Below are 24,865 nucleotides of genomic sequence, written 5' to 3'. Positions count from 1 at the left end.
GAAATAAGTTCCTAGCTGGGAGACCATAACGTTTCTAAGATAAGTTGCAGTAATAGCTGATGTGTGTTGTCTCACAAGCTTGTTAGTAGCAGGCTATTGTGAATTCATACATAGATTGGAGAGGTAAGAGATTGACTTTAAATGAGGAGAATGGTCCGGGGGAAGAAACAGATCACCCTCAAATTAGAAGAGAAACAGTCCAGAAGTTAAGGTTGATTCAATGGAAAGGCGTGTTATTTTTGCCATTAGAAAAGGACATGTAAAAGCAGACTTTTGGAAATTAAATAGCAAAACTATACCATTTGTGACGATGTATAATACTCCTTCAGAAAATGTTGTCACAGTGGGAAAAGCTGATGAGAAACCTACATGTTCTCCTATAATTCGCTATTACTGTGGGACAGAGCACAAACAATTATGGAAGTTTTCTTTTTAAAGATGGAATGTCCCATTCTTGTCTGGTGAGGCAGGATACAACTTAGAGATACCTGATCAACTCAATTACTGATGCTGGCAGGTTATGGGACTTAACCTCCATAAAATTTACTAAATTAAACATATTGATATGAGGTGTTGATGGCAATTGTTTACCCATTCCTTTGTATGGAGTTCATTCAAAATGTGGGGCAGGATTCGATGGGACCCATTGTGAGTGAGAATGGAAAATTTGACTTTCCAGCTTTTCACTGGAACTGTAAAATCCCAGCCGCAGATGAGGACGAAAATGGTAGCCGTGGTTTAATTTCTGGTCCTATAAGTGTAGGGGTTCTGTCCAGTAATGGTGTAGATTCTTTATTAGGGAATGACTTGGCTGGAGATAAACAATTGCCATCTCCTCTGGTTCCAGTAAAATCCTTTGCAGCTGTGGAAACTGATGTTTGGCTTGACACATTGTGTCTTAAAAGAATCCATGGCTTTCTGTAACCCTGCTGTGAAAATTTATGTTTCAATGAAAGATGTGTCCAAAAAAAATCAGAAACTAAGGATCGCAATGTTATAAGGAATTGGAACACCAATTTGGAAACAAAGAATCAATGGCAGTTGACAGGTTGTGGCACAAAGGCCTACTGGTCAAGCTTTCTAGGGTCCTACCACCCTGGGTTGTTGGTACCATTGTTTTTCTTCTTAAAGACAGACAATTTTGAGTCTGTATGGGGCCCAACGATCAGTACTTGCTCCAACCTGGTCAACATAAATTACGTAAATGACCTGCTGGCCACATGCAGCCCCAGGTTCATCTACGCAGATGACATCTGCTGTGCTTACCAAGCAAGAGATTTGAAGAACATTAACAGTACTCTTGATGATGACTGCAGTAATGAAGACTACTGCCAAAACTGGTGCCTTAAACCAAGTGCTGCCAAAACCGTATCATGTGCCTACCACCCTGATAATGCAAGAAGTCATAAAGAACTTGATTTCTACCCAAACGGCAGCTGCGCCAAACGCCACCCTACACCTACTTATCTTGATGTTGTTTTGGACTGCACACTGACCTTCAAACCATACCTCCAGAAAGTCTCAACTAAGCTGAAGACTTGCAATAATCTCATCAGCAAATCATCAGAAATCTCTTGAGGAGCCAAAACCAGAACTTTGGCTCTCTGCTACTCAGTAACTGAGTACTGCGCTTCTGTCTGGAAGAATTCTGTGCACTGCAAATTGGTAGATGTCCAGCTGAATGAGACTATGAGGAATATCTCTGGAGTAATCGCCCAACATGCACTAATTGGCTATCTCCGCTCTGCAACATTGCACCACCACAAATCCATTCTGTAGCTATCACAGCATGATTGTTAGAAAGAGTGCACAAAAATCTGGATCTGCCATTGATAGAAGGCATCACCCACCCAGCAAACACCTCATCTCAAGGTTGCTACTCTGGACCAACATGCCCGAGCTAGGCAGTTTTACTGCGGACTTCTGGCACAGCAACCACCACAGAGCCCAAATATAGAACTTGATTGAAGATCCCATGTTGGAAATCCCAGGCTTCAACCTCCCATGCGATGAGGGTTCAAACTGAACAGGCTTTGCACAGGAGAAAGACCCTGCCACAACTACCTCTTCCATTGGGATACCGTGACTCACTCCTGTGCTGCTGTGGCGAAGTGCAAAACATAGTGCATATAATTGGCAAGTGCCCCAATTTGCACTTCAATGACAGTCTCATTGCCCTACACCAGGCTGATGAGGAGGCTGCCAACTGGCTGAAGAATTTCAAATTTGACATCTAGCTGTTCATTAATGCACGTGATAGTAGTCGTGATGGTAGTTCCAGCCAAATTAAAGCTGTCTGAATTAAACATGAAGGCAGAACATGAGTAACATGTGACAAAACAACAGTACCTAAAGGTGCTGATGAAACAAAGGAAATACATGCTTTGAAGAATGGACCATCTGCAACCAGTAGTGACACAATGAGGTGCAAGAAAGACTACATGTTCTTAAATGTAAATTAAAATCTCAGAATGGCGATGCAATCACTTTTGCTAGAAAAAATGTGAACAAGCCCACGCTGTATGGAAGAGCATATAGCAAAGAGAAATGACAAGAATTCATGAATTGACCAAAAAGCTGTGCCAAACATTTTTCGATGCATGTCGGCAGAACCTTAACAAAGTTCTTAAGGCTGTTTAGAGGATTTTACTCAATAGATATAAGAACTGCATGCACAAAAAGGGGCAGTGTTCAACCTGCGTCACCTGGAAAAGAACACTGAAGCATTAAAATATAGAATAATTTAAAGTTAAACGTAATCCTGAATTTAAAAAGGACCAAGAGAGAGAGGGATGCTGCTGGGTGAAGAAGCATAGAAGAAACACCTGTAAAAACAAGATGTTTGTAAGGATTATTTTTCTGTTTGGAAAGAAGACCAATAACGTGGGACTTTTAGAGGTTGCAGAACCTAGGAGTCACAGGAATGGGCTTTGCAGCTGAAAGTCATTTGCAGGCGATCCAGAAGACTGAATGGTGCAACTTTCAAAAGACACTGGAAGACTTTTCCTAATATGGCAGGAACATAGAACATACAGTGCAGAAGGGAGGCCATTCGGCCCATCAAGTCTGCACCGACTCACTTAAGCCCTCACTTCCAACCTATCCCCATAACCCAATAACACCTCCTAATCTTTTTGGTCACTAAGTGCAATTTATCATGGCCAATCCACCTAACCTGCACGTCTTTGGATTGTGGGATAAAACCAGAGCATCCGGAGGAAACCCACACAGACATGGGGAGAACGTGCAGACTCCACACAGACAGTGACCCAGTGGGGAATTGAGGGGGCTTTGTTTTGCATCTATAAAGCTACATCTCTACACTTTGTAAAATATACTGGTTGTGTCAATTGGTTAATGTGTAAAGATGGTTGTATTAATCGCTTATTAAGTAATGCTTAGTCTACATTGATTTAAGTTTGTTTGTTACAGTACAAATCTTAAAACAGGAGTTGTTGTCATGTGATTCTTTCTGTCAGTCACTGGGAATTTCATCATTAAAAAAATTATTGGTCCCGATGGAGATCATGGGTAGTATTCTCCCCTACCCGGCGGGACGGGGGGGTCTGGCGTACTGGAGTGGCGCCAACCACCCCGGCGTCCGCACCTTTAGGGGGTAGGCCCGCGCCGGAGGGGTTGGCACCCCGCCGGCCGGCGCGAGCGGCCTTTGGCTCCCCGCCGGCCGCCGAGAACAGCCTTTCCGCCCCGCCAGCCGGCGCAAACAGCTGGCCGAAAGGCCTTCGCCGGCCGGCGTGAGGCCGCGCATGCGCCGGAGCGTCAGCAGCTGCTGACGTCATCCCGGCGCATGCGCGGTAGGGGGGTCTCTTCCGCCTCCTCCATGGTGGAGGCCGTGGCAGCGGCGGAAGAAAAAGAGTGCCCCCACAGCACCGGCCCGCCCACCGATCGGTGGGCCTGGATCGCGGGCCAGGCCACTGTGGGGGCATCCCCTAGGATCCGATCGCGCCGCCTGCTCCCACAGCCACCAGAAGTGGTTTAAACCACGTCGGCGGGAGAGCCTGACAGCGGCGGGATTTCGGCCCATCGTGGGCCGGAGAATCGCCGGGGGGGGGGGGGCAGGCCGACTGGCGCGGCATGATTCCCGCCCCCGCCGATTCCCGTACCCGCCGATTCCCGCACCCGCCGATTCCCGGGTGGCGGAGAATTCTGGCCACGGTGGGGGCGGGATTTACGAAGGCCCAGACCCTGCGGGGGGTTGGAGAATTCCGCCCCATATCAAAATAGAATTGAATTTTACAGCACAGAAGTAGGCCATTTGGCCCATCATTTCTGCACCGGCTCCCGAAAGAGCTACGCAGCTGGTCCCATTCTCCAGCTCTATCTCCATATATCTCTAAATTCATCATTTTCAAATATGCATCCAGCTCGCTTTTGAAACCTCCTATGGAATCCGCCTCCACCACTCGCCCAGGCAGTGCATTCCATATCCCAACAACTCTGAATAAAGAAGTATATCCTCATCTCATTCCTAGCTCTCTTGCTGACCATCTTAAAATTGTGATCCCTAGTCACTGACATACCAACTAGTGGAAACAGAATATCCTTCTTTACCCTGTAAAAATTGTTCATAATTTTGAGCACTTCAATAAGGTCACCTCTTAATCTTCTCTGCTCCAAGGAGAACAAGCCCAATTTCTCCAATCTTTCCTTGGGCGAAATTCTCCGACCCCCAGCAGGGTCGGAGAATCACCCGGCGCCGCCGAAAATCCCGCCCCCGCCAAGTCCAGAATTCTCCCACCCGCAAAAAGTCGGCTTGCCGCCAATCCCGCCGCCCGCCTCGGAGAATGGCGGGGACCGGCGGGAGGCTATGGGTTTCTGTGCTTCCGTTATTCTCGGCCGAAGTCCCGCCGCTGAGAGGCCTCTCCCGCAGCTGTGGTTTGAACCACCTCTGTGCCGGCGGGATCGGCGGCGCGAGCGGGGTCCTGGGGGGGGGCCACAGTGGCCAGGCCCGCAATCGGGGCCCACCGATCGGCGGGCGGGCCAGTGCTGTGGGGGCACTCTTTTTCTTCCGCCGCCGCCACGGCCTCCACCATGGCGGAGGCGGAAGAGAATCCCCTAGCGCTCATGCGCCGGTGTTGACGTCAGCGGCAGCTCAATGTGAGGGCTTGGCCCCTAAAGGTGCTGAGAATTCCTCACCTTTGGGGAGGCCCGACGCCGGAGTGGTTGGCGCTACGCCGGAACACCCCGCCCCGCTGGGTGGGGAGAAATTTTGCCCCTTGTATCTAAAATTTCTCATCCCTGGTATAATTCGAGTAAATCTTCTCCGTACTCTCTCTAGGGCTTTAACATCCTTCCTTAGAGCAGCACGGTGGCGCATTGGTTAGCATTGCTCCCTAGGGCGCTGAGGACCCGGATTCGAATCCCGGCCCTGGGTCACTGTCCGTGTGGAGTTTGCACATTCTCCCCGTGTCTGCATGGCTTTCTCCCCCTGTTGCTCGTTCTGGGTGAGTGTGCTTAACACTCAATTTGGCTCTGTTTCGTTCCTTAGCTCTAGAGTCGCCAGGTATCGTTAAGATACTGCCACAAGTTTCAAGGTCAAGTTCAAAGCAATAAATCCATACACCAGTTAGTAAGTTCAAACAAGACACATTTATTATATTACAGTAATCTACTAATCATGCATATAAAACTATAAGACTAGGCTAATCCTACCACTAATAGGCCAAATGCTTATCTAGATAAGGGGACTGCTGGATCAGGGAACAACGGCCTCTAGCTTTGTCCTGGGTCCGCAGGCTTCCGGTAGTTATGGACTAAAGGGGGTCAGGAGTGTCTACTCTCGTAGCGTGCGTTGTGACACTTGTTGGCGGCTGCTGTCCAGACCTCTCCTCCTCAAGGTTCTTCTGCTGCAACGGTGTTCTGCTGGGAGGGCTGGCTGGTCAAGGAGAGGCTGTCAGAGAGAGAGAACTGGGGTCGCGGTCTCTGTCTTATACTCCTCTCAGGGTCTTGCGCCCACCTGGGCGGACCCTCTATACTCTCGCAATCGATTGGGTCTCTTCCCAATCGATTGATTTGAATTCCCCAATAACGGGGCAGTTCCTCGATCACTGGGGCGGTTCTTGGGACTTATTGTTTTGGGCTTCTTTGGCGCCGAAAAGTCTGGCCTTCCATTCAATGTATCGATTTGTGTTTAACTTGTTTCCATTATATCTGGGGATCGCCCGGTATCGCCTCATTAGTATGCTAACTGGTTTCTTTTCATAGTGCTGTCTGGTTTCTGCAGCAGTCAGAACTGGTTTCTGCAGTAGTCTGAATATACAAGTGCTTTGCAAGCTGCTTGCTTTTACAACATGTCCAATTTCCCTGCATTCCTTGCAATCTTCCATTTTGTGTTGGGCAGTGGTCACCCCAGGTGGCTACACCCCACAACCCAAAGTTGTGCAGGTTAGATGGATTGGCCACGCTAAATTGGCCCTTAATTGGAAAAAAATAATTGTGTACTCTAAATTTATAATCAAGATAAGAAAAAACATCCTTCCTTAAATGAAGTGCCCAGAACTAAACACAGTACTCCAAAAGATGCACTGTATTTTTTGAATTTTTCTTTGTTGTCAATTATAATGGCTATTTGTTTCATTTATCTTAAAATGTAAAAGCATACAGTCTTTTATCATTATTTCTAATTCTTTTGGTAAACTCTCGTGGAGGAAACTTAAAACTGTTTATACTTTTAAAATAAACTGTGTTTCTAATTATCACTTTCATTTTTCTAGCTGATGGAAGATACAAGAGCAGATTTCACAATGACATTTCGCCAGCTTAGTGAGATTACGCAGCAACAGCTTGAAGCTCATAGCATTCCTGAGGTAAATGGTATGGCCATGCCAAGATTCCACACAGAAGGGCAAATTATGGGCGCGATTCTCCGCTCCCCACGCCGGGTGGGAGAATCGCGGGTGGGCCGGGCGAATCACGTCACGCCGCCCTGACACCCCCTGTGATTCTCCCACCCCTCCCCCCAAAATGGCGTGTCGCGTTTCTCACGGCGACCAGCGATTCTCCGGCCCGGATGGGCCGAGCGGTCTGACGAACCCGACCGGTTCACGCCGGCGTCAACCACACCTTTGGGTGAAGAAGTTCCTCCTAAACTCAGTCCTCAATCTACTTCCCCTTATTTTGAGACTATGCCCCCTAGTTCTGCTTTCACCTGCCAGTGGAAACAACCTGCCCGCATCTATCCTATCTAGTCCCTTCATAATTTTAAATGTTTCTATAAGATCCCCCCTCATCCTTCTAACTTCCAACGAGTACAGTCCCAGTCTACTCAACCTCTCCTCATAATCCAACCCCTTCAGCTCTGGGATTAACCTAGTGAATCTCCTCTGCACACCCTCCAGTGCCAGTACGTCCTTTCTCAAGTAAGGAGACCAAAACTGAACACAATACTCCAGGTGTGGCCTCACTAACACCTTATACAATTGCAACATAACCTCCCTATTCTTAAACTCCATCCCTCTAGCAATGAAGGACAAAATTCCATTTGCCTTCTTAATCACCTGTTGCACCTGTAAACCAACCTTCTGTGACTCATGCACTAGCACACCCAAGTCTCTCTGCACAGCGGCATGCTTTAATATTTTATCGTTTAAATAATAATCCCGTTTGCTGTTATTCCTACCAAAATGGATAACCTCACATTTGTCAACATTGTATTCCATCTGCCAGACCCTAGCCCATTCACTTAACCTATCCAAATCCGTCTGCAGACTTCCAGTATCCTCTGCACTTTCCGCTTTACCACTCATCTTAGTGTCATCTGCAAACTTGGACACATTGCCCTTGGTCCCCAACTCCAAATCATCTATGTAAATTGTGAACAATTGTGGGCCCAACACGGATCCCTGAGGGACACCACTAGCTACTGATTGCCAACCAGAGAAACACTCATTAATCCCCACTCTTTGCTTTCTATGCAGGCCAGCGGTAGTGCGTATATTGGCAGAGGTGCGCAGCACATTAGGGTTAAGGTTAAGGTTAGGGTTAGTTGCACCTGGGGGTGTGCTGCACATCGGGGGGAGGGGTACTCACCCTGGCTGCCGTGACAAGGTCATTCACCTTCTTGGTGTCACAGCCACAGTGCTCATGGTCTCTGCCACCTCCCTCCACAGACGCCGGCTGAGGCGTGGGACAACCCTGCGGCCGTGTCCGGGGTACAGGCCTCCCTCCTCTGCTCTACTGCATCCAGGAGCGCCTCGATGTTGCGCTCTTGGAACTGCGCGGCGGGTGGCTATCTTGTTGGGTCTCCGGGGGGGGTGTCTTTTGTGCTGTGACGCAGGACATCCGCGGCTGGTGACGCCGACGCGAATGGCGTCACGTCGCTACTAGCCCATTCCGGGCCTGACAATTTGCGCCGTTTGGGTGGCCCGACACTGGAGTGATCCGCGCCTTTTTTGCCGCCGGGTCCCGGCGATCGCGCCGATTATGGGAGAATCCCGCCCGAGAACTTTCTTCACTCAGACGGTTGTGAACTTTAGGAATTTTCTATCCCAGTGAGCTGTGGATGCTCAGTGAGCATATTCAAGGGAGAGATTGATAGATTTTTGGGTCCAGAGGGAATTAAGGGTTATGGGGATAATGCCGGAAGGTGGAGTAAAGGTAGATCAGTCAAGATCACTTGTTAAATGGTCTGGCAGGTTCGAAGGATCAAATGGCCTAAACCTGCTCCTATCTCTTATGCTCTAGTTTCTTATGCTTAACATATGGTTGGAAAAACAATGATCTTCCATTATTGCAGATATTAAATTGATATTCATTTAGGTATTAATAAAACAGTATTAAATTGCTATTATGACAAAACTATTTTTTTTTTGTGTAGGAATACTGGGCCCTTCAAGACATTGCAAGACACACAAAGTTCTTTCCTTGGGTTAACCTGTATCTGTCAAGATTGAATAAGTAAGAATTAATTTGCTTTCAAAATTCTCTTAAAATCCTCGTGCAGAGATATTGGGCGGGACTCTCCCATCGCGCGGCAGAGTGTCCAGTCCGTCGTAAACACCGTCGCGTTTTACGACAGCGTGAATGGGCCGCTCCCACGACTAATTCTGGTACCTACAGGGGGCCAGCACAGCGTTGGAGCAGTTTGCGCCGCTCCAGCTGCAGTTCCTGGCACGAACTGTGCGCCACAGGATCCGTGCATGCGCAGTGGCACCGGCGCCAACGCGCGCATGCGCAGTGGCCTCCTTCAATGCGCCGGCCCCCACGCAACATGCCGCAGGACTACAGGGGTCGGCGTGTAGGAAAGGAGGCCCCCAGCCACAGATGCCGGCCCGCCGACCGGTAGGCCCCGATCTCGGGCCAGGCCACACCGGAGGCCCCCCTTCTCCCCCCAAAGGCCGCCACTCGACCCTTACACACCGAGGACCCATGGCCCAGAGCAGTTTAGAACGGCGCCGGCGGGACTCGACTCTTTACTTACGGCCACTCGGCCCATGCGGGCCGGAGAATCGGCGGGCCACTCTGCGTGGCCGGCCCGCCGATTCTCCGGCCCAGATGGGACGAGCGGCCGTAAGAGAAGAGTCAAGTCCCGCCATTTCCAATGCCAATGGTGCCGATGCCAATGCCGCTGATGCTCTACTCAGCGGAGAATTGCGTGCCGGCGTCGGGGCAGCGTGGCGCAATTTGCACAGCCCGCCGCGATTCTCCGACACGGCACGGGGTGGGAGAATCCTGCCCATTGAGACTATAACAAATGCATTGGACGGAATTCTCTTGTTGCACAGCCACGTATTTCGTAGCAGCACGCCATTCACTGGCAGTAGGATTCTATCTTCCCGCCGATTGTCAATGGGATTTCCCATTGAAGCCACCACCTGCCACCAGGAAACCCACGGGCAGGAATGCGCCACCAGCGGGAAAATTGAATCGCAATGACTGGTGGATTCGGGCCAGTTTCTATATCTGTAATTGCATCTGCTGCCCACTTTACCACTTGCAGTATCTTTCAATTGTGGAGGCCAGTATAAAAATAATGGGCTATTAGTAATCTCTCTGCTTTTTAATGTGTGGGGGTTTTTGATTAAAATAATCCAACACTACTGTGCCCAAAGTCATAACATTAGTGTTTCAGCCAGTATATATATATCTTTTATTTGTTTTTAAAAAATGACAAGAACTTTAAGTTATAAATGGATGTAATTTTTTTTACAAAAAATGATAATTATGGCCACATACCATTTATTACCCATTTAAATTGTTTGGAAAGTTTCATGGTTCAAAGAAAGTAAAACTGCAAAAAGTCAGTATAGATTGTGAGAGACCAAAATAGTATGGAGTTTAGACACATTGGAAGTAGAGGTGCTGCGGCAAAAATGTGTTTTCCTAAAATTACAATTACGTGAAGTAAAATAAATTTGATTCTTGTGAGAGGTTCACGCCAGTAGGAGTTCAGGCGAATAATATTTACATTTTTTTTTTCAGTTCGCCACTGAGAAATCACAGTACAGATTGCTCTTTTGATGTGCAGAGAATGTGGTGGATACTTATTGTATCCAGGGGGAACATATTTTCATAGACTGTCTTAAAAAATGAATTCTCTGGACCATGAGGGCTTTTATGCACAAGCAGCAATTTTCTGCACTTAACTGAAGCTAAGAGGATGAATGATTTCGGGATCTTACTCCACCAAATAGGCAGTTTTGTTTCAAGTGAGAATGTAGACAAATAAAAGTGTCCACCTACAGGGAAAGTAGATGGAGACAGGCTCATAGATGCAGGGAATCACTGAGTGAATGTCATTCCTTACGAATGTGAGATTTTATAATGTTTTATATCTTTTAAAATGTTTATTTTAATTTAACGTAACAGGGTGCCTTGAAGAGAGGGGGTCAGTAATCATCGTGAATTCTGTCTGAAAATAGACCCCGTGTGATTTGTTCACTATAAGCACAGAGGTCCAGATTGAAATTCAGAGAAACTCCCAAGTGCTAGTTTCGAACCTTGGCACAAAATATGGGCAGCTGATCTGGTTAAACATAGACTCTCAGTCTCAGGCAGACAGAGAGAACTGAAGAGGGAGATGGAAAACGGTTGTTGCTGTGACAGCTGACAGAAGGGGTAAAGTTATTTTACTGTTAATCGCGAAGAGGATTGTCTTTGAAAGAGGTGAGATCTGTGGAGGTTTGATTTATTATTTAATGGGATGCGGGTGTCAATGACAAGGCCAGCCCTAATTGCCTATCCCTAATTGTCCTTCAAAAGAGAGTGAACCATATTACTGTGAGTTTGGAGTCATGGCAAATTTCCTCCCCTGAAGAACATTAGCAAACTAGCTTGGTTTCCTCGTCACCATTACTGAGGCGAAGCTAACTTGTTCAACTGCAGATTATTAATTGAGTTTAAATCCCACCAGCTGCCACGGTGCAATTTGAACTTTTGTCCCCAGAACATGGGCGTCTGGATTACTAGTCCAGTGACATTACCGCTATGTCACCATCTCCCTTGCCAAGCATCTGGGGTTTCCAGAGGGTGTCTTACTGCTGGAAGTCAACTCGATTTATACTCGGGCAGATTCAGTGAAAGGATAATTAAAGGAACACTGTATGCTTATCCTGGATAAAAGAAAATTACTGCAGATGCTGGAATCTGAAACCAAAGAGAAAATGCTGGAAATCTCAGCAGGTCTGGCAGCATCTGTATGGAGAGAAAAGAGCTAACGTTTCGAGTCCAGATGCTTTTGTCAAAGCTAAAGGCAGAGAAAGTGGGAAATATTTATACTGTGGTGCGAATGAAAGATCAGTCATAGCCACAGAAACCCAGGGAAACAGGGTGCTAATAGCCATAGAAAGCAAGGGGAAAGAGTGCTAATGGCAGTCCCCAGAGAGAACAAAAGGTGTGAAAGGCCAAACTGCAGAGAAACTAACATCAGAGGGTAAACTGTGACAGATGTAGATGAACACCTTCGGTCTGTGCGAATTCAGGACCCTGACCTTCCTGTTGTTTGCCATTTTAACACAAGACCCTGCTGCCATGCCCACATGTCTGTCCTTGGCCTGCTGCAATGTTCCAGTGAAGCTCAACACAGATTAGAGGAACAACATCTCATCTTCCGGTTAGGCACCCTACAGCTTTCCGGTCTCAACATCGAATTCAACACCTTCAGATGATTAGCTCAACCCCACCTCGACCCATTTTTTTTCATCCCATTTCATTTTAACTGTCTTTTACCATTTCCATCTCCCTTGTCTTTCTTTATATATATTTACCCCTCCCCCATCTTATCTTCCTTTCCTTACACTTTCTCCGCTTTGCTTCCCCCTTCCCCTTACCCCAAATCTTCATCCCCGCCTCTGCACTCTTCCCTTCTCCAATTTCATATCAACCCAGTGTGGCGCATGCTGCGATATCTCAATTGCCGACCTCTTGATCCCAGCCAACAGTGACTTCCCCACCACAAAATAAATCTATCCGTGAATAGGCCTTATGATTGGATTACGTTGCGTGTGTAACTCCCCTTTAATACAGCGATTCTCATGTATTTCTTTTGGTAGTGCTGCATATGATGTACCTCTATGTTGTTGACTATATCCTGCATTGGTTCAGACAGGTCTTGTATCTGTGGAAGGAACATACGGTTCAAAATTCATCTTGTCTTGATTGTTCCTAGATTTGCAATGATTCTTGTTCTGCAATGTACCTGTTTTGCAATGATTAAGTCTTTTTGTTGTTGTGATAGTTATTTAAAAAATCCATATTTCAAACAAAAATATATATTTTAAAAAGTGATTTTAGTTAGATTTTAGAGATGCACATAATGTTCCCAAAAACAAAAATGTTTACAAATATTGTTTCTTGCAGGAACATTGTGGATTCAGATGAAGCACGCAGAACCAGAATGCAATGTATGGCTTTTCAAAATAGTTTTCTTAATATAACCTGTATATTTCATGAAATATGTAGTAAAGTTAATTTAAAATAAACTTGACTGTCCTTATTATTTGTTTTAAAGCTATCAACCCAAGGTACATCCTTCGCAACTGGATGGCAGAATCAGCAATCAAAAAGGCTGAGGGAAATGACTTCTCTGAGGTAAACATATTGCATTTTTCTAAAAGTTAGGTTTTCTTTCCCTCTCATTCAGGTTACCTTGGTCCTTGCGCTACAAGATTTGTGTTATCATAAACTCATTTGCTACTGACTGAAAAGAAGTGTACACAAGAATGTATTTTGTTTAGAACCACTCTGATATGAATGTTAGAATTGTGATTGTAATGTTTGCTGTGGATTAAGCTCTCATTATGCAAGGCCCAGAAGGAAATAGAAGACAACAGAGTGGAGAAAGTGAGTGTCAAGCACTGGTCAGAAGAGGTAGCTGAAGGGATCTTTGGCCAGCAGCCACTGGGATAGAAAAATAACCTTTCCTCAGGTGTTTAAAAGGAAGCTCCGGTAATCAATAATAATTGGTGACACAAGTAGGCTTACATGAGGGCTGCAGTTGGGTTGCTATGGAGGTCTGGTTGCCGCACTGCGGCACCTGTTTGGGTGCACTGAGCGGGGGTTTGGCGTGTCCAGTTAACCTGGCAGCCCCATCTTTCAGGACTTGTGGGGGGCGGCCAGAGTACCGGGAGGAGACACGCGCAGACGCAGCAGGAATGTGCAGATTCAGCATAAACGGTGACCCGAGCCGGGGATTGAACCCGGTCCCCGCCGCTGTGAAGCAACAGTGCTAATCACGGTGCTCCCGGTGGTTGTGGCATTTTTCACATTTTATGAAGCTATCTCAACCCATGTTTTTGAGGCAGTTGTGTTTCTTTAAACAAAGCAAACATAAACAAGCAACTTCCGTGTACTGCTTGGATATTTATACTTTTAAATTCAAATGTATTGGATATGTTATTAAACATTAAGTTAGGAACCTCATCAGTACTGCACTGCAGGTCACATCATAAGCGGCTAGATATAGCACTTGGGGAAAATGGAATCAAAGGCTATGGGGAAAAAGCAAGATTAGGCTATGGAATTGGATGATCAGCCATAAGAACTAGGAGCAGGAGTAGGCCATCTGGCCCCTCGAGCCTGCTCCGCCATTCAATGAGATCATGGCTGATCTTTTGTGGACTAAGCTCCACTTTCCGGCCCGAACACCATAACCCTTAATCCCTTTATTCTTCAAAAAACTATCTATCTTTACCTTAAAAACATGTAATGAAGGAGCCTCAACTGCTTCACTGGGCAAGGAATTCCATAGATTCACAACCCTTTGGGTGAAGAAGTTCCTCCTAAACTCAGTCCTAAATCTACTTCCCCTTATTTTGAGGCTATGTCCCCTAGTTCTACTTTCACCCGCCAGTGGAAACAACCTGCCCGCATCTATCCTATCTATTCCCTTCATAATTTTAAATGTTTCTATAAGATCCCCCCTTATCCTTCTAAATTCCAACGAGTACAGTCCCAGTCTACTCAACCTCTCCTCATAATCCAACCCCTTCAGTTCTGGGATTAACCTAGTGAATCTCCTCTGCACACCCTCCAGTGCCAGTACGTCCTTTCTCAAGTAAGGAGACCAAAACTGAACATAATATTCCAGGTGTGGCCTCACTAACACCTTATACAATTGCAACATAACCTCCCTATTCTTAAACTCCATCCCTCTAGCAATGAAGGACAAAATTCCATTTGCCTTCTTAATCACCTGTTGCACCTGTAAACCAACCTTCTGTGACTCATGCACTAGCACACCCAAGTCTCTCTGCACAGCGGCATGCTTTAATATTTTATCGTTTAAATAATAATCCCGTTTGCTGTTATTCCTACCAAAATGGATAACCTCACATTTGTCAACATTGTATTCCATCTGCCAGACCCTAGCCCATTCACTTAACCTATCCAAATCCGTCTGCAGACTTCCAGTATCCTCTGCACTTTTCGCTTTACCACTCATCTTAGTGTCATCTGCAAACTTGGACACATTGCCCTTGGTCCCCAACTCCAAATCATCTATGTAAATTGTGAACAATTGTGGGCCCAACACGGATCCCTGAGGGACACCACTAGCTACTGATTGCCAACTAGAGAAACACCCATTAATCCCCACTCTTTGCTTTCTATTAATTAACCAATCCTCTATCCATGCTACTACTTTACCCTTAATGCCATGCATCTTTATCTTATGCAGCAACCTTTTGTGTGGCACCTTGTCAAAGGCTTTCTGGAAATCCAGATATACCACATCCATCGGCTCCCCATTATCTACTGCACTGGTAATGTCCTCAAAAAATTCCACTAAGTTAGTTAGGCATGACCTGCCCTTTATGAACCCATGCTGCGTCTGCCCAATGGGACAATTTCTATCCAGATGCCTCGCTATTTCTTCCTTGATGATATATTCCAGCATCTTCCCTACTACCGAAGTTAAGCTCACTGGCCTATAATTTCCTGCTTCCTGCCTACCTCCTTTTTTAAACAGTGGTGTCACGTTTGCTAATTTCCAATCCACCGGGACCACCCCAGAGTCTAGTGAATTTCGGTAAATTATCACTAGTGCATCTGCAATTTCCCTAGCCATCTCTTTTAGCACTCTGGGATGCATTCCATCAGGGCCAGGAGACTTGTCTACCTTTAGCCCCATTAGCTTGCCCATCACTACCTCCTTAGTGATAACAATCCTCTCAAGGTCCTCACCTGTCATAGCCTCATTTCTATCAGTCGCTGGCATGTTATTTGTGTCTTCCACTGTGAAGACCGACCCAAAAAACCTGTTCAGTTCCTCAGCCATTTCCTCATTTCCTATTATTAAAACTCCCTTCTCATCCTCTAAAGGACCAATATTTACCTTAGCCACACTTTTTTGTTTTATATATTTGTAAAAACTTTTACTGTTTGTTATTATATTCTGAGCAAGTTTACTCTCATACTCTATCTTACTCTTCTTTATAGCTTTTTTAGTAGCTTTCTGTTGCCCCCTAAAGATTTCCCAGTCCTCTAATCTCCCAGCAATCTTTGCCACTTTATATGCTTTTTCCTTCAATTTGATACTCTCCCTTATTTCCTTAGATATCCACGGTCGATTTTCCCTCTTTCTACCGTCCTTCCTTTTTGTTGGTATAAACCTTTGCTGAGCACTGTGAAAAATCGCTTGGAAGGTTCTCCACTGTTCCGCAACTGTTCCACCATAAAGTCTTAGCTCCCAGTCTACCTTAGCTAGTTCTTCTCTCATCCCCTTGTAATCTCCTTTGTTTAAACACAAAACACTAGTATTTGATTTTACTTTCTCACCCTCCATCTGTATTTTAAATTCCACCATATTGTGATCGCTCCTTCCGAGAGGATCCCTAACTATGAGATCATGAATCAATCCTGTCTCATTACACAGGACAAGATCTAGGACCGCTTGTTCCCTCGTAGGTTCCATTACATACTGTTCTAGGAAACTATCGCGGATACATTCTATAAACTCCTCCTCAAGGTTGCCTTGACCGACCTGGTTAAACCAATCGACATGTAGATTAAAATCCCCCATGATAACTGCTGTACCATTTCTACATGCATCAGTTATTTCTTTGTATATTGCCTGCCCCACCATAACGTTACTATTTGGTGGCCGATAGACTACTCCTATCAGTGACTTTTTCGCCTTACTATTCCTGATTTCCACCCAAATGGATTCAACCTTATCCTCCATAGCACCGATGTCATCCCTTACTATTGCCCGGATGTCATCCTTAAATAACAGAGCAACACCACCTCCCTTACCATCCACTCTGTCCTTCCGAATAGTTTGATACCCTCGGATATTTAACTCCCAGTCGTGACCATCCTTTAACCATGTTTCAGTAATGGCCACTAAATCATAGTCATTCACGATGATTTGTGCCATCAACTCATTTACTTTATTCCGAATACTACGAGCATTCAGGTAAAGTACACTTATGGTGGTTTTTTTTACCTCTGTTTTGAATCTTAACATCTCCAGTTTTATTCCTTTTGTTATTACTGGGCCTATTCACTGAGCTCCCCTCAGTCACTGTACCTTGTACTGTCGCCGTTTTAGATTTTTGACTATGTCTTCTCTGCCTTGCACTTTTCCCCTTACTTCCTTTTGCTTCTGTCCCTGTTTTACTACCTTCCAACTTCCTGCATCGGTTCCCATCCCCCTGCCACATTAGTTTAATAGCAGTGGTGTAATGGTATGATCGTGATAAATGGCGGAGCAGGCTCGAAGGGCCAAAAGGTCCCTCCTGCTCCTATCTTCCACCCTGTTCAGCGGCTGAGAAGTAGCAAGTAACATTTGGGCAAGTGCCAGGCAATGGCTGCCTCCAACAAGAGAGAATTTAACTATCTCCCCTAGACATTCAAAAGCATGGGGAGCAGTGGTATAATAGTATTATCAGTGGAATGGTAATCCAGAGACCCCAGGTAATGCACTGGGGACAGACAGCAAATGATGGAATTTGAATTCAGTGATAAATTTGGAATTAAAAGTCGAATGATGACCATGAAACCATTGTTAATAATTACCTTTAAGGAAGGAAATCTGCTGTCATTACCTGGTCTGGCCTACGTGTGACTCCAGATCCGAAGTAATATGATTAACTCTTAACTGTCCCCTGAAATGACCGAGCAAGGCATTCAGTTGTATCTGGCCGCTAAAAAGATAACAAAAAGGAATTCAACCGAATGGACCATCCTGCATCGACTGAGGCACCGAAAACAACAATAGAAAATCCAGTCCCTTCGATCCTGCAAAGTCCTCCTTACTAACATCTGGGGGCTGGTGCCAAAATTGGGGGAGTTGGTTCACAGATTCGTCCAGTAACATGTGACCATACGGAATCATACCTTACAGGGCGGCACGGTAGCACAATGGTTAGCACTGTTGCTTCACAGTGCCGGGGTCGATTCCCGGCTTGGGTCACTATTTTTGCGGAGACTACATGTTCTCCCCGTGTCTGTGTGGGTTACCTCCGGGTGCTCCGGTTTCCTCCCACAATTCCCGAAAGACGTGCTGTTAGGTGAATTGGACATTCTGAATTCTCCCTCTGTGTACCCGAACAGGCACCGGAGTGTGGCAACTAGGGGATTTTCACAGTAATTTCATTGCAATGTTAATGTAAGCCTACTTGTGTCAATAATAAAGATTATTATTATTGGAGCATGTCCCGGATACCAGCATCACCATCCCTGTGTATGTCCTGTCCCACCGGCAGGACAGACCCAGCAGAGGTACCAGTACCATGGTATACTGTCAGGAGGGAGTTGAGAGATCTCAAAATCGACTCATGGCATCAGGTCAAACATGGGGAAGGAAACCTCCTGCTTATTACCACGTTACACCCCCCCCCACCCACCCCTCTCCCACCCAACACCACTGTAAATTATAAAAATTGTAAATCAGTACAACTACATGTTGAACACCACTTGGAGGAAACACCGATGTTGGCAAGGGCGCAGAATTTATTCTGGGTGAGGTAATTCAATGACCATCACCCAGAGTGGCTCGGTAGCTCCACTTCAGACTGAACTCGCCTTGTCCTAAAGGACGTGACTGCTTATACTAGGTCTGCAGGAGGTGGCAAGGGAACATACAAGAAGGAAAAACATACTTGTCCTCATCCTCACTTGCCTGACATAGAAGAATCTTTCATAGAACATACAGTGCAGAAGGAGGCCATTCGGCCCATCGAAGCTGCACTGACCCACTTAAGCCCTCACTTCCACACCATCCACGTAACCCAGTAATCGCTCCTGACATTTTTGGTCAGTAAGGGCAATTTAACATGGCCAATCTACCTAAACTGCACGTCTTTGGACTGTGGGAGGAAACTGGAGCACCTGGAGGAAACCCATGCGCACACGGGGAGAACGTGCAGACTCCTCACAGACAGTGACCCAAGCCGGGAATCGAACCTGGGACCCTGGAGGTGTGAAGCAATTGTGCTAACCACTATGCTACTGTACTGCCCTCGTGTTAAAAGATACATGTCAGTATCTGTGGGAGTGAGCACCGCACAGTCCTTGTGGAGACGAAGTCCGGTCTTCACATTGAGGATACCCTCCATCCTTTTGTGTGATGCTACCACTGTGGTAAATATGATAGATTTTAAACAGATCTCGCAACTCAAGCCTGGGTATCCTGTGGGCCAACAGCAGCAGCAGGATTGTCCTGGGTCACAATCTGTAACCTGAAGTCCGAGCATTTTACCATTACCTCCAAGCCAGGGATCAACCCTGGTTTAGTGAAGAGCGCAGGAGGGCTTGCCAGAGGCACAACTAGACACACCTAAAAATGAGCTGTCTATCTGTGAAACTACAATACAGGATTATTTGCAGCATAAGCAGCAAGTTATAGACAGAGCTAAGCGATTCTAGAAAATAGGAGATGGAGGAGGCCATGCAGCTCTTTGAGTCTACTCCACCATGGCTGATCATCCAACCCAATAGTCTAATCTCACCTTCCCCCCATATCCTTTGAATATCCTTCGCCCCAAGGGCGAGATTTAATTGCTTGTTGAAAACATACAATGTTTTTGGCCTCAACTACTTTGTGTGGTTTTAAGCTCTGGAGTTCTGTCACATCCAGCCGTGAATGGTGGTGGACAACTACTCACTGGAGGAGGAAGCTCCACAAATATCCCCACCCTCAATGATGGAAGAGCCCAGCATATCAATGCTACAGATTAGGCTGAAGCATTTGGAACAATCTTCAGCCAGAAGTGCTGAGATCAAAATTCTGGAACTTCATTCTTGATAGCACAGTGGGTATTCCTACAACACCATGTACTGCAGTGGTTCAAGAAGATGGTTCAATGCCACTTTCTCAAGGGCAATTAAGGATGAGCAACAAATGCTGATCTACCTAGATGCTCATATACCATTAAATAATACAAAAAAGGACACCTCATGAGAGCAATGGCAAACAACTGCTCAGCTACTTGATTAAACATGGCTCTTACATAGATACATAGAAGATAGGAGCAGGAGGAGGCCTTTTGGCCCTTTGAGCCTGCTCCGCCATTTATCATAATCATGGCTGATCATCCAACTCAATAGCCTAATCCTGCTTTCTCCCCATAGCCTTTGATCCCATTCTCCCCAAGTGCTATATCTGGCCACCTCTTGAATATATTCATTGTTTTAGCATCAACTACTTCCTGTTGTAATGAATTCCACAGGCTCACCACCCTTTGGGTGAATAAATGTCTCCTCATCTCTGTCCGAATTGGTTTACCCTGAATCCTCAGACTGTGACCCCTGGTTCTGGACACACCCATCATTGGTAACATCTTCCATGCATCTACCTTTCCCTGACTTTTGTGTGATGCTACCTCTGACTTTCCCTGCAACCTAATACCATTTTTATTTACATGATGAAAAGCAATTGCTTTTCTCAATTCTTCAAGCATCTACTTTCAAACATGTGAAATCTCAAATCCCAGCGTAAATTCAAAATTTGTCCAAAGATTTTGTGTGCAAATTTGCACTCTTCTAACTATTCCTAGCCCATATCCAATCTGAATGGTGAAGTGTCTGGCAGCATATTTGGTATGGGGCACTTCGGCTTGTAATGATCTTTCCTTCCAGTTGTCCAATCCTCAGAAAAGCAAGTTTGTAATCTGCTTTTCTATTGCTGTTTCTTGAGCAACCTGATGGCCTCTGAATCTACCTGTACATGTATCTCAGAGTACTAGCTAGAAGACTAACTTAAGAGACAGAGCGTCATTTGAATACCTTCCTACTACACCACTAGCAGACACTCATTATTAGGCCTGTAAAATTAGTCTCTCATTTCTGCTATTTCTCCTTGTTCTGCAAATTTTTTAAACCACTTTTCTCTTTTCTTTTTTAATTTATAAATTTAAAGCACCCAATTCATTTTTTCCAATTAAGGGGCAATTTAATGTGGCCAATCCACCTACCGTGTACATCTTTGGGTTGTGGGGGTGAAACCCACGCAAAGAAGAGGGAGAATGTGCAAACGCCACACAGACAGTGACCCAGAGCCGGGATCGAACTTGGGACCTCATCGCCGTGAGGCAGCAGTGCTAACCACTGTGCCACTGTGATGCCCATTAAACCACTTTTCATGAATGTATGCAATCCGCTTTTGAACGTTATCAATGATTTTTTTCCAGCAGCCTTTTGGCACTGTATTCCAGATCATGTTACGCTGCACAGAGCAATTTGTTCTCTTCTTGTTCTTGCCTTTTGCCAATTATAGTCTCCTGCTTCATTGACCTGGTTTGTTTACCCTTTAAGTCGTGCAGGACTTCATATCATGTAACTGCATGATGTTTTGTCCTCTACTCCATCCACTACCCCTCCCCAGCTGTCCTTCCACATTCTCTGTTGGAATTCTGGGAGGATGTTCAGCTTTTCTAAATTGGCTGAGCCTGAAAAATGGGCAGGGATCAGTGGTGTACACATTGAGCTGGGATCAAAGGGAACCATATAGATGGGTGTAAGAGCTGTCCTTGCACATCTGTTATTATTATCAACTTTTAGGTATTTCTCTCAAAAGGTAAATTTTGAATATTAATTGAGAAAACCAAATTCCCATTTTCACACTCCTAATTTAATGAAAAATTAGGAATTGAAAATTCATGTTTGTTAAAATTGTGAAGCATGACTTGTCAGGGAATAACAGGTAGCACAGTGGTTAGCACTGTGGCTTCACAGCGCAAGGGTCCCAGGGTCGGTTCCCCGCTGGGTCACTGTCTGTTCGGAGTCAGCACGTTCTCCCCGTGTCTGGGTGGGTTTCCTCCGGTTTCCTCCCACAGTCCAAAGACGTGCAGGTTAGGTGGATTGATCACACTAAATTGCCCTTCTTGTCCAAAAAGGAGGGGTTATTGGGTTACAGGGATGGGGTGGAAATGAGGGCTTAAAGTGGGTCGGTGCAGACTTGATGGGCCGAATGGACTCCTTCTGCACTGTATGTTCTATAACTGGACAATATTTTATATTAATATAATGTCCACAGAAAAGTTAACTATACAAGTTAAAATATCAATGCCACACATGACAAATTGTTTCTTTACTTTGCCTTAATAATAGGTCCACCTTCTGCAGAAAATTTTATGCTATCCTTTTAACAAGCAGACAGAAGCAGAAGAAGCAGGATATTCTTCACACCCTCCTCCATGGGCGAGAGAGCTTCGTGTCAGTTGTTCCTCCTAATGATGAAAGCAAATTGTATCAGGACCAGAAATTGTTAGCAGACCAGCCTATTGGTTTGAATGGTTCAGCCAAGTAATTCTATATTCCCATTCTGGGCAGATTTTTCATGTGTGAAGAGTTGATAAATAAAATACTGTCGATAAAGTTAATTAATTTAAAAATTTTGCTCATAACTAAATCGTTATTAGAAATGTGGGAAATTAACAAAGTTAACAGTAAACTTGAGATGAAAACAAAATAACAGACAAGGAAAAGACTAGCAGGCAGCTAGAGGAATAATGATTTTTCCAGCAACAAGATTAGCAAGCGTCTAAAGACATTAAGGTGCAAATGGCCATATCAGAAACAGTGCTTACTGGAGATCAGTGGGGCTTTACAAATGATAACTCCTAAAGGCAAGGTATTTGAGAGATGTAGACAGCTGAATCCACAGAGGGGAATATCAAAGCAACGGTATGACGGTATGACTGCTCGCACCCTCATTTGGGGAAGAAGGTTAGTTCCCCATCCAATGGTCAGACAGGTGAGATAAATTGATGATTCGAACCACTAAGGCTTGTTTCATCTAACATTTAGAGTGCAAATATTCTCCTCTAAAACACTCAGTTCGTACCTTCACTGTACCAGGAGGGAACATTTTCCCAGACTTGGTCATCTACGCAGTATTGTGTGGTAACTCTTAACTGGATTTGACCTATAGAGTTCCTAAAATTGGATGTTGCTTGGGAAAAGGGGTATCTCAGTGATTTCGTAGAACGTGGTATATTTTGGGAACAAGAGATAACTTCAGACAACAATGGTGTGTTTATTTATTCATATACTTAAGTATCATAGTGTATATTTTGTCGTGTGTTTTGTTTTGTTTTCTTTTACATTAATAAATATGCTTTATTAATTGTTTGCACAATGACTGGACTGGTTCCTCACTGGATTGCACATTGTTCCTCACAGTATTCCAAACAAATATACACCACTAAGAACCAGTGTTTCAATCTACCCTTCGGGGTTTTGAGTCAAGGAAGTAGGTAACATCAGCAGGTTTCTTAACAAAATTGGGGGTTGGTCTGAAATTTAAAAAAAAACATAATTCCTTTTTGGTGTAGAGGATTTGTGACTTTTTAAAGCAAGTGAATACGTGTTTGCAATAAGGAGACTGCAAAGATGGCTCTTGTTCTAGCCCAGGCTTATTTTGGAAGTAGACAATATAGCCATAGCACATTTGAAAAGTCTACCTAAAGCTAAATTGATTTAATTAGCAGATAAATTTGAATCTACAGAAGCTAAGAAAGCTGAAGTATTGAAACCATAGCAGCCATTTAAATATACAAGTGGTGTCAGACAGACCCAATACTTAGAGAAATGAGGAAATTAAATTAGCTAAAATTTAATTACAAAGAAATAGAAATTAAGAAATTAGAAAAGTGAGGAAGAGAAAGCTTTTCAAAGGGAATTGGAAAATTAACAATAACAGTCAGAAAAGGAGAGAGAAAACATTAAAATGCAGCGAATTGCACCCAGGACACCAGAGCAGGTTGAGAAAGAAAGTATTTCTAGATATGAACCGAGTGTGGAGATGGTTAAAATTGTACAGGCAATTCCAAAATATGATGAAAATGATGGCAACATATTTTTTTTAACGCCTTTGAGAAAATAGCTAAACAGATTAAATGCCTTTGCACATTGCTGTTACAAAGTAAACTTGTAGATAAGATTTGTGAAGTCTATGCATCTTTGTTAGAAGAAAGATCTGGGGAATTGGAGATGGTGAAGAGAGCTATACTCAATGTTTATTGAGTAATATTGGGGGCTTACAGACAAAAGTTTTGAAATATAAGAAAACAGTCTAGATGGACTTATATTCAATTTGAAAGGGTTAAACAAAGTAATTTTGATAAGTGGATGAGAGCCTTAAAAATGGAAGAAACCTTTGAATCCCTTGGAAGAATTTAAATTCTTGTTACCTACAATGATAAGGATTCATATGGAGAAGCAAAGAGTTAAAACTGCAAGACATGCAGCGGAGCATGCTCTTAATTATGAGTTAGTTCATAGATTAAAATCTTTCTTTTGACACTTTTGAATTTGGGAAAGATAGAAAATGGGAAGGCGTGAAAAAAGATAGTCAAACAAGAGAGGGAGTGGTTGAAACTTCCAAGAAGACTTTACCTCAAAATAAAAGATAGTGCTGAGGGGATAAGAGAAATGAGGACGGTTACATGCTTTCAATGTTACAAATTGGCCACACCAAATCAGTATGCTGGGAATTAAACAGAAAGTCAGTTGAAATTATAAATCTTAGGGCAGCACGGTAACGCAGTGCTTAGCACTGCTGCCTCACGGCGCAAGGTCCCAGGTTCGATCTCGGCTCTGGGTCACTGTCCGTGTGGAATTTGCACATTCTCCCCGTGTTTGCGTAGGTTTTGCCCCCACAACCCAAAAGATGTGTAGGGTAGGTGGCCTGGCCATGCTAAATTGCCCCTTAATTGGAAAAAAATGGATTGGGTACTCTAAAAAAAAATTTTTTAATCTTAAAACAAGAAATATGAAATCAGAGGCTGGCGAACAGAAGCAGGTAGCATTTATACACCGAGGAGAAGAATAAACAATAGGAATAAAAATGTGCACACAGATGGTACAGGGGCCAGCAGGTGGCTGATGTGTTCAAGCATTTTGTGTGTGACGGTAAAGTATTTCCATGTGGACAGATCAGAATGGGAAAATATATTAAAATTTTAAG

The 24,865-nt window shown here is 44.7% G+C and overlaps 1 protein-coding gene across 5 annotated transcripts in view; it reads left to right on the top strand.

Annotated features, from left to right (window-relative positions):
* The window catches only part of LOC119966456 (protein adenylyltransferase SelO-like), a 101,928-nt gene extending 78,890 nt beyond the window's left edge, over positions 1-23,038 (top strand). For all 5 annotated transcript variants that reach the window (XM_038798165.1, XM_038798164.1, XM_038798163.1 and 2 more), the window contains 5 exons: positions 6,732-6,824; positions 8,834-8,913; positions 12,814-12,857; positions 12,965-13,044; positions 22,006-23,038. In XM_038798165.1, the coding sequence (XP_038654093.1) occupies positions 6,732-6,824; positions 8,834-8,913; positions 12,814-12,857; positions 12,965-13,044; positions 22,006-22,128 (420 nt within the window). In that variant the 3' untranslated portion in view covers positions 22,129-23,038. The remainder of the gene's footprint in view (positions 1-6,731; positions 6,825-8,833; positions 8,914-12,813; positions 12,858-12,964; positions 13,045-22,005) is intronic.
* Positions 23,039-24,865: the final 1,827 nt, after the last annotated feature.

This window comes from Scyliorhinus canicula, chromosome 5, assembly GCF_902713615.1.
Source record: "Scyliorhinus canicula chromosome 5, sScyCan1.1, whole genome shotgun sequence".
Lineage (NCBI taxonomy): Eukaryota > Metazoa > Chordata > Chondrichthyes > Carcharhiniformes > Scyliorhinidae > Scyliorhinus > Scyliorhinus canicula.
Note: the sequence above shows the minus strand (reverse complement) of the source record. Positions and strands in the feature narration are given on the sequence as shown.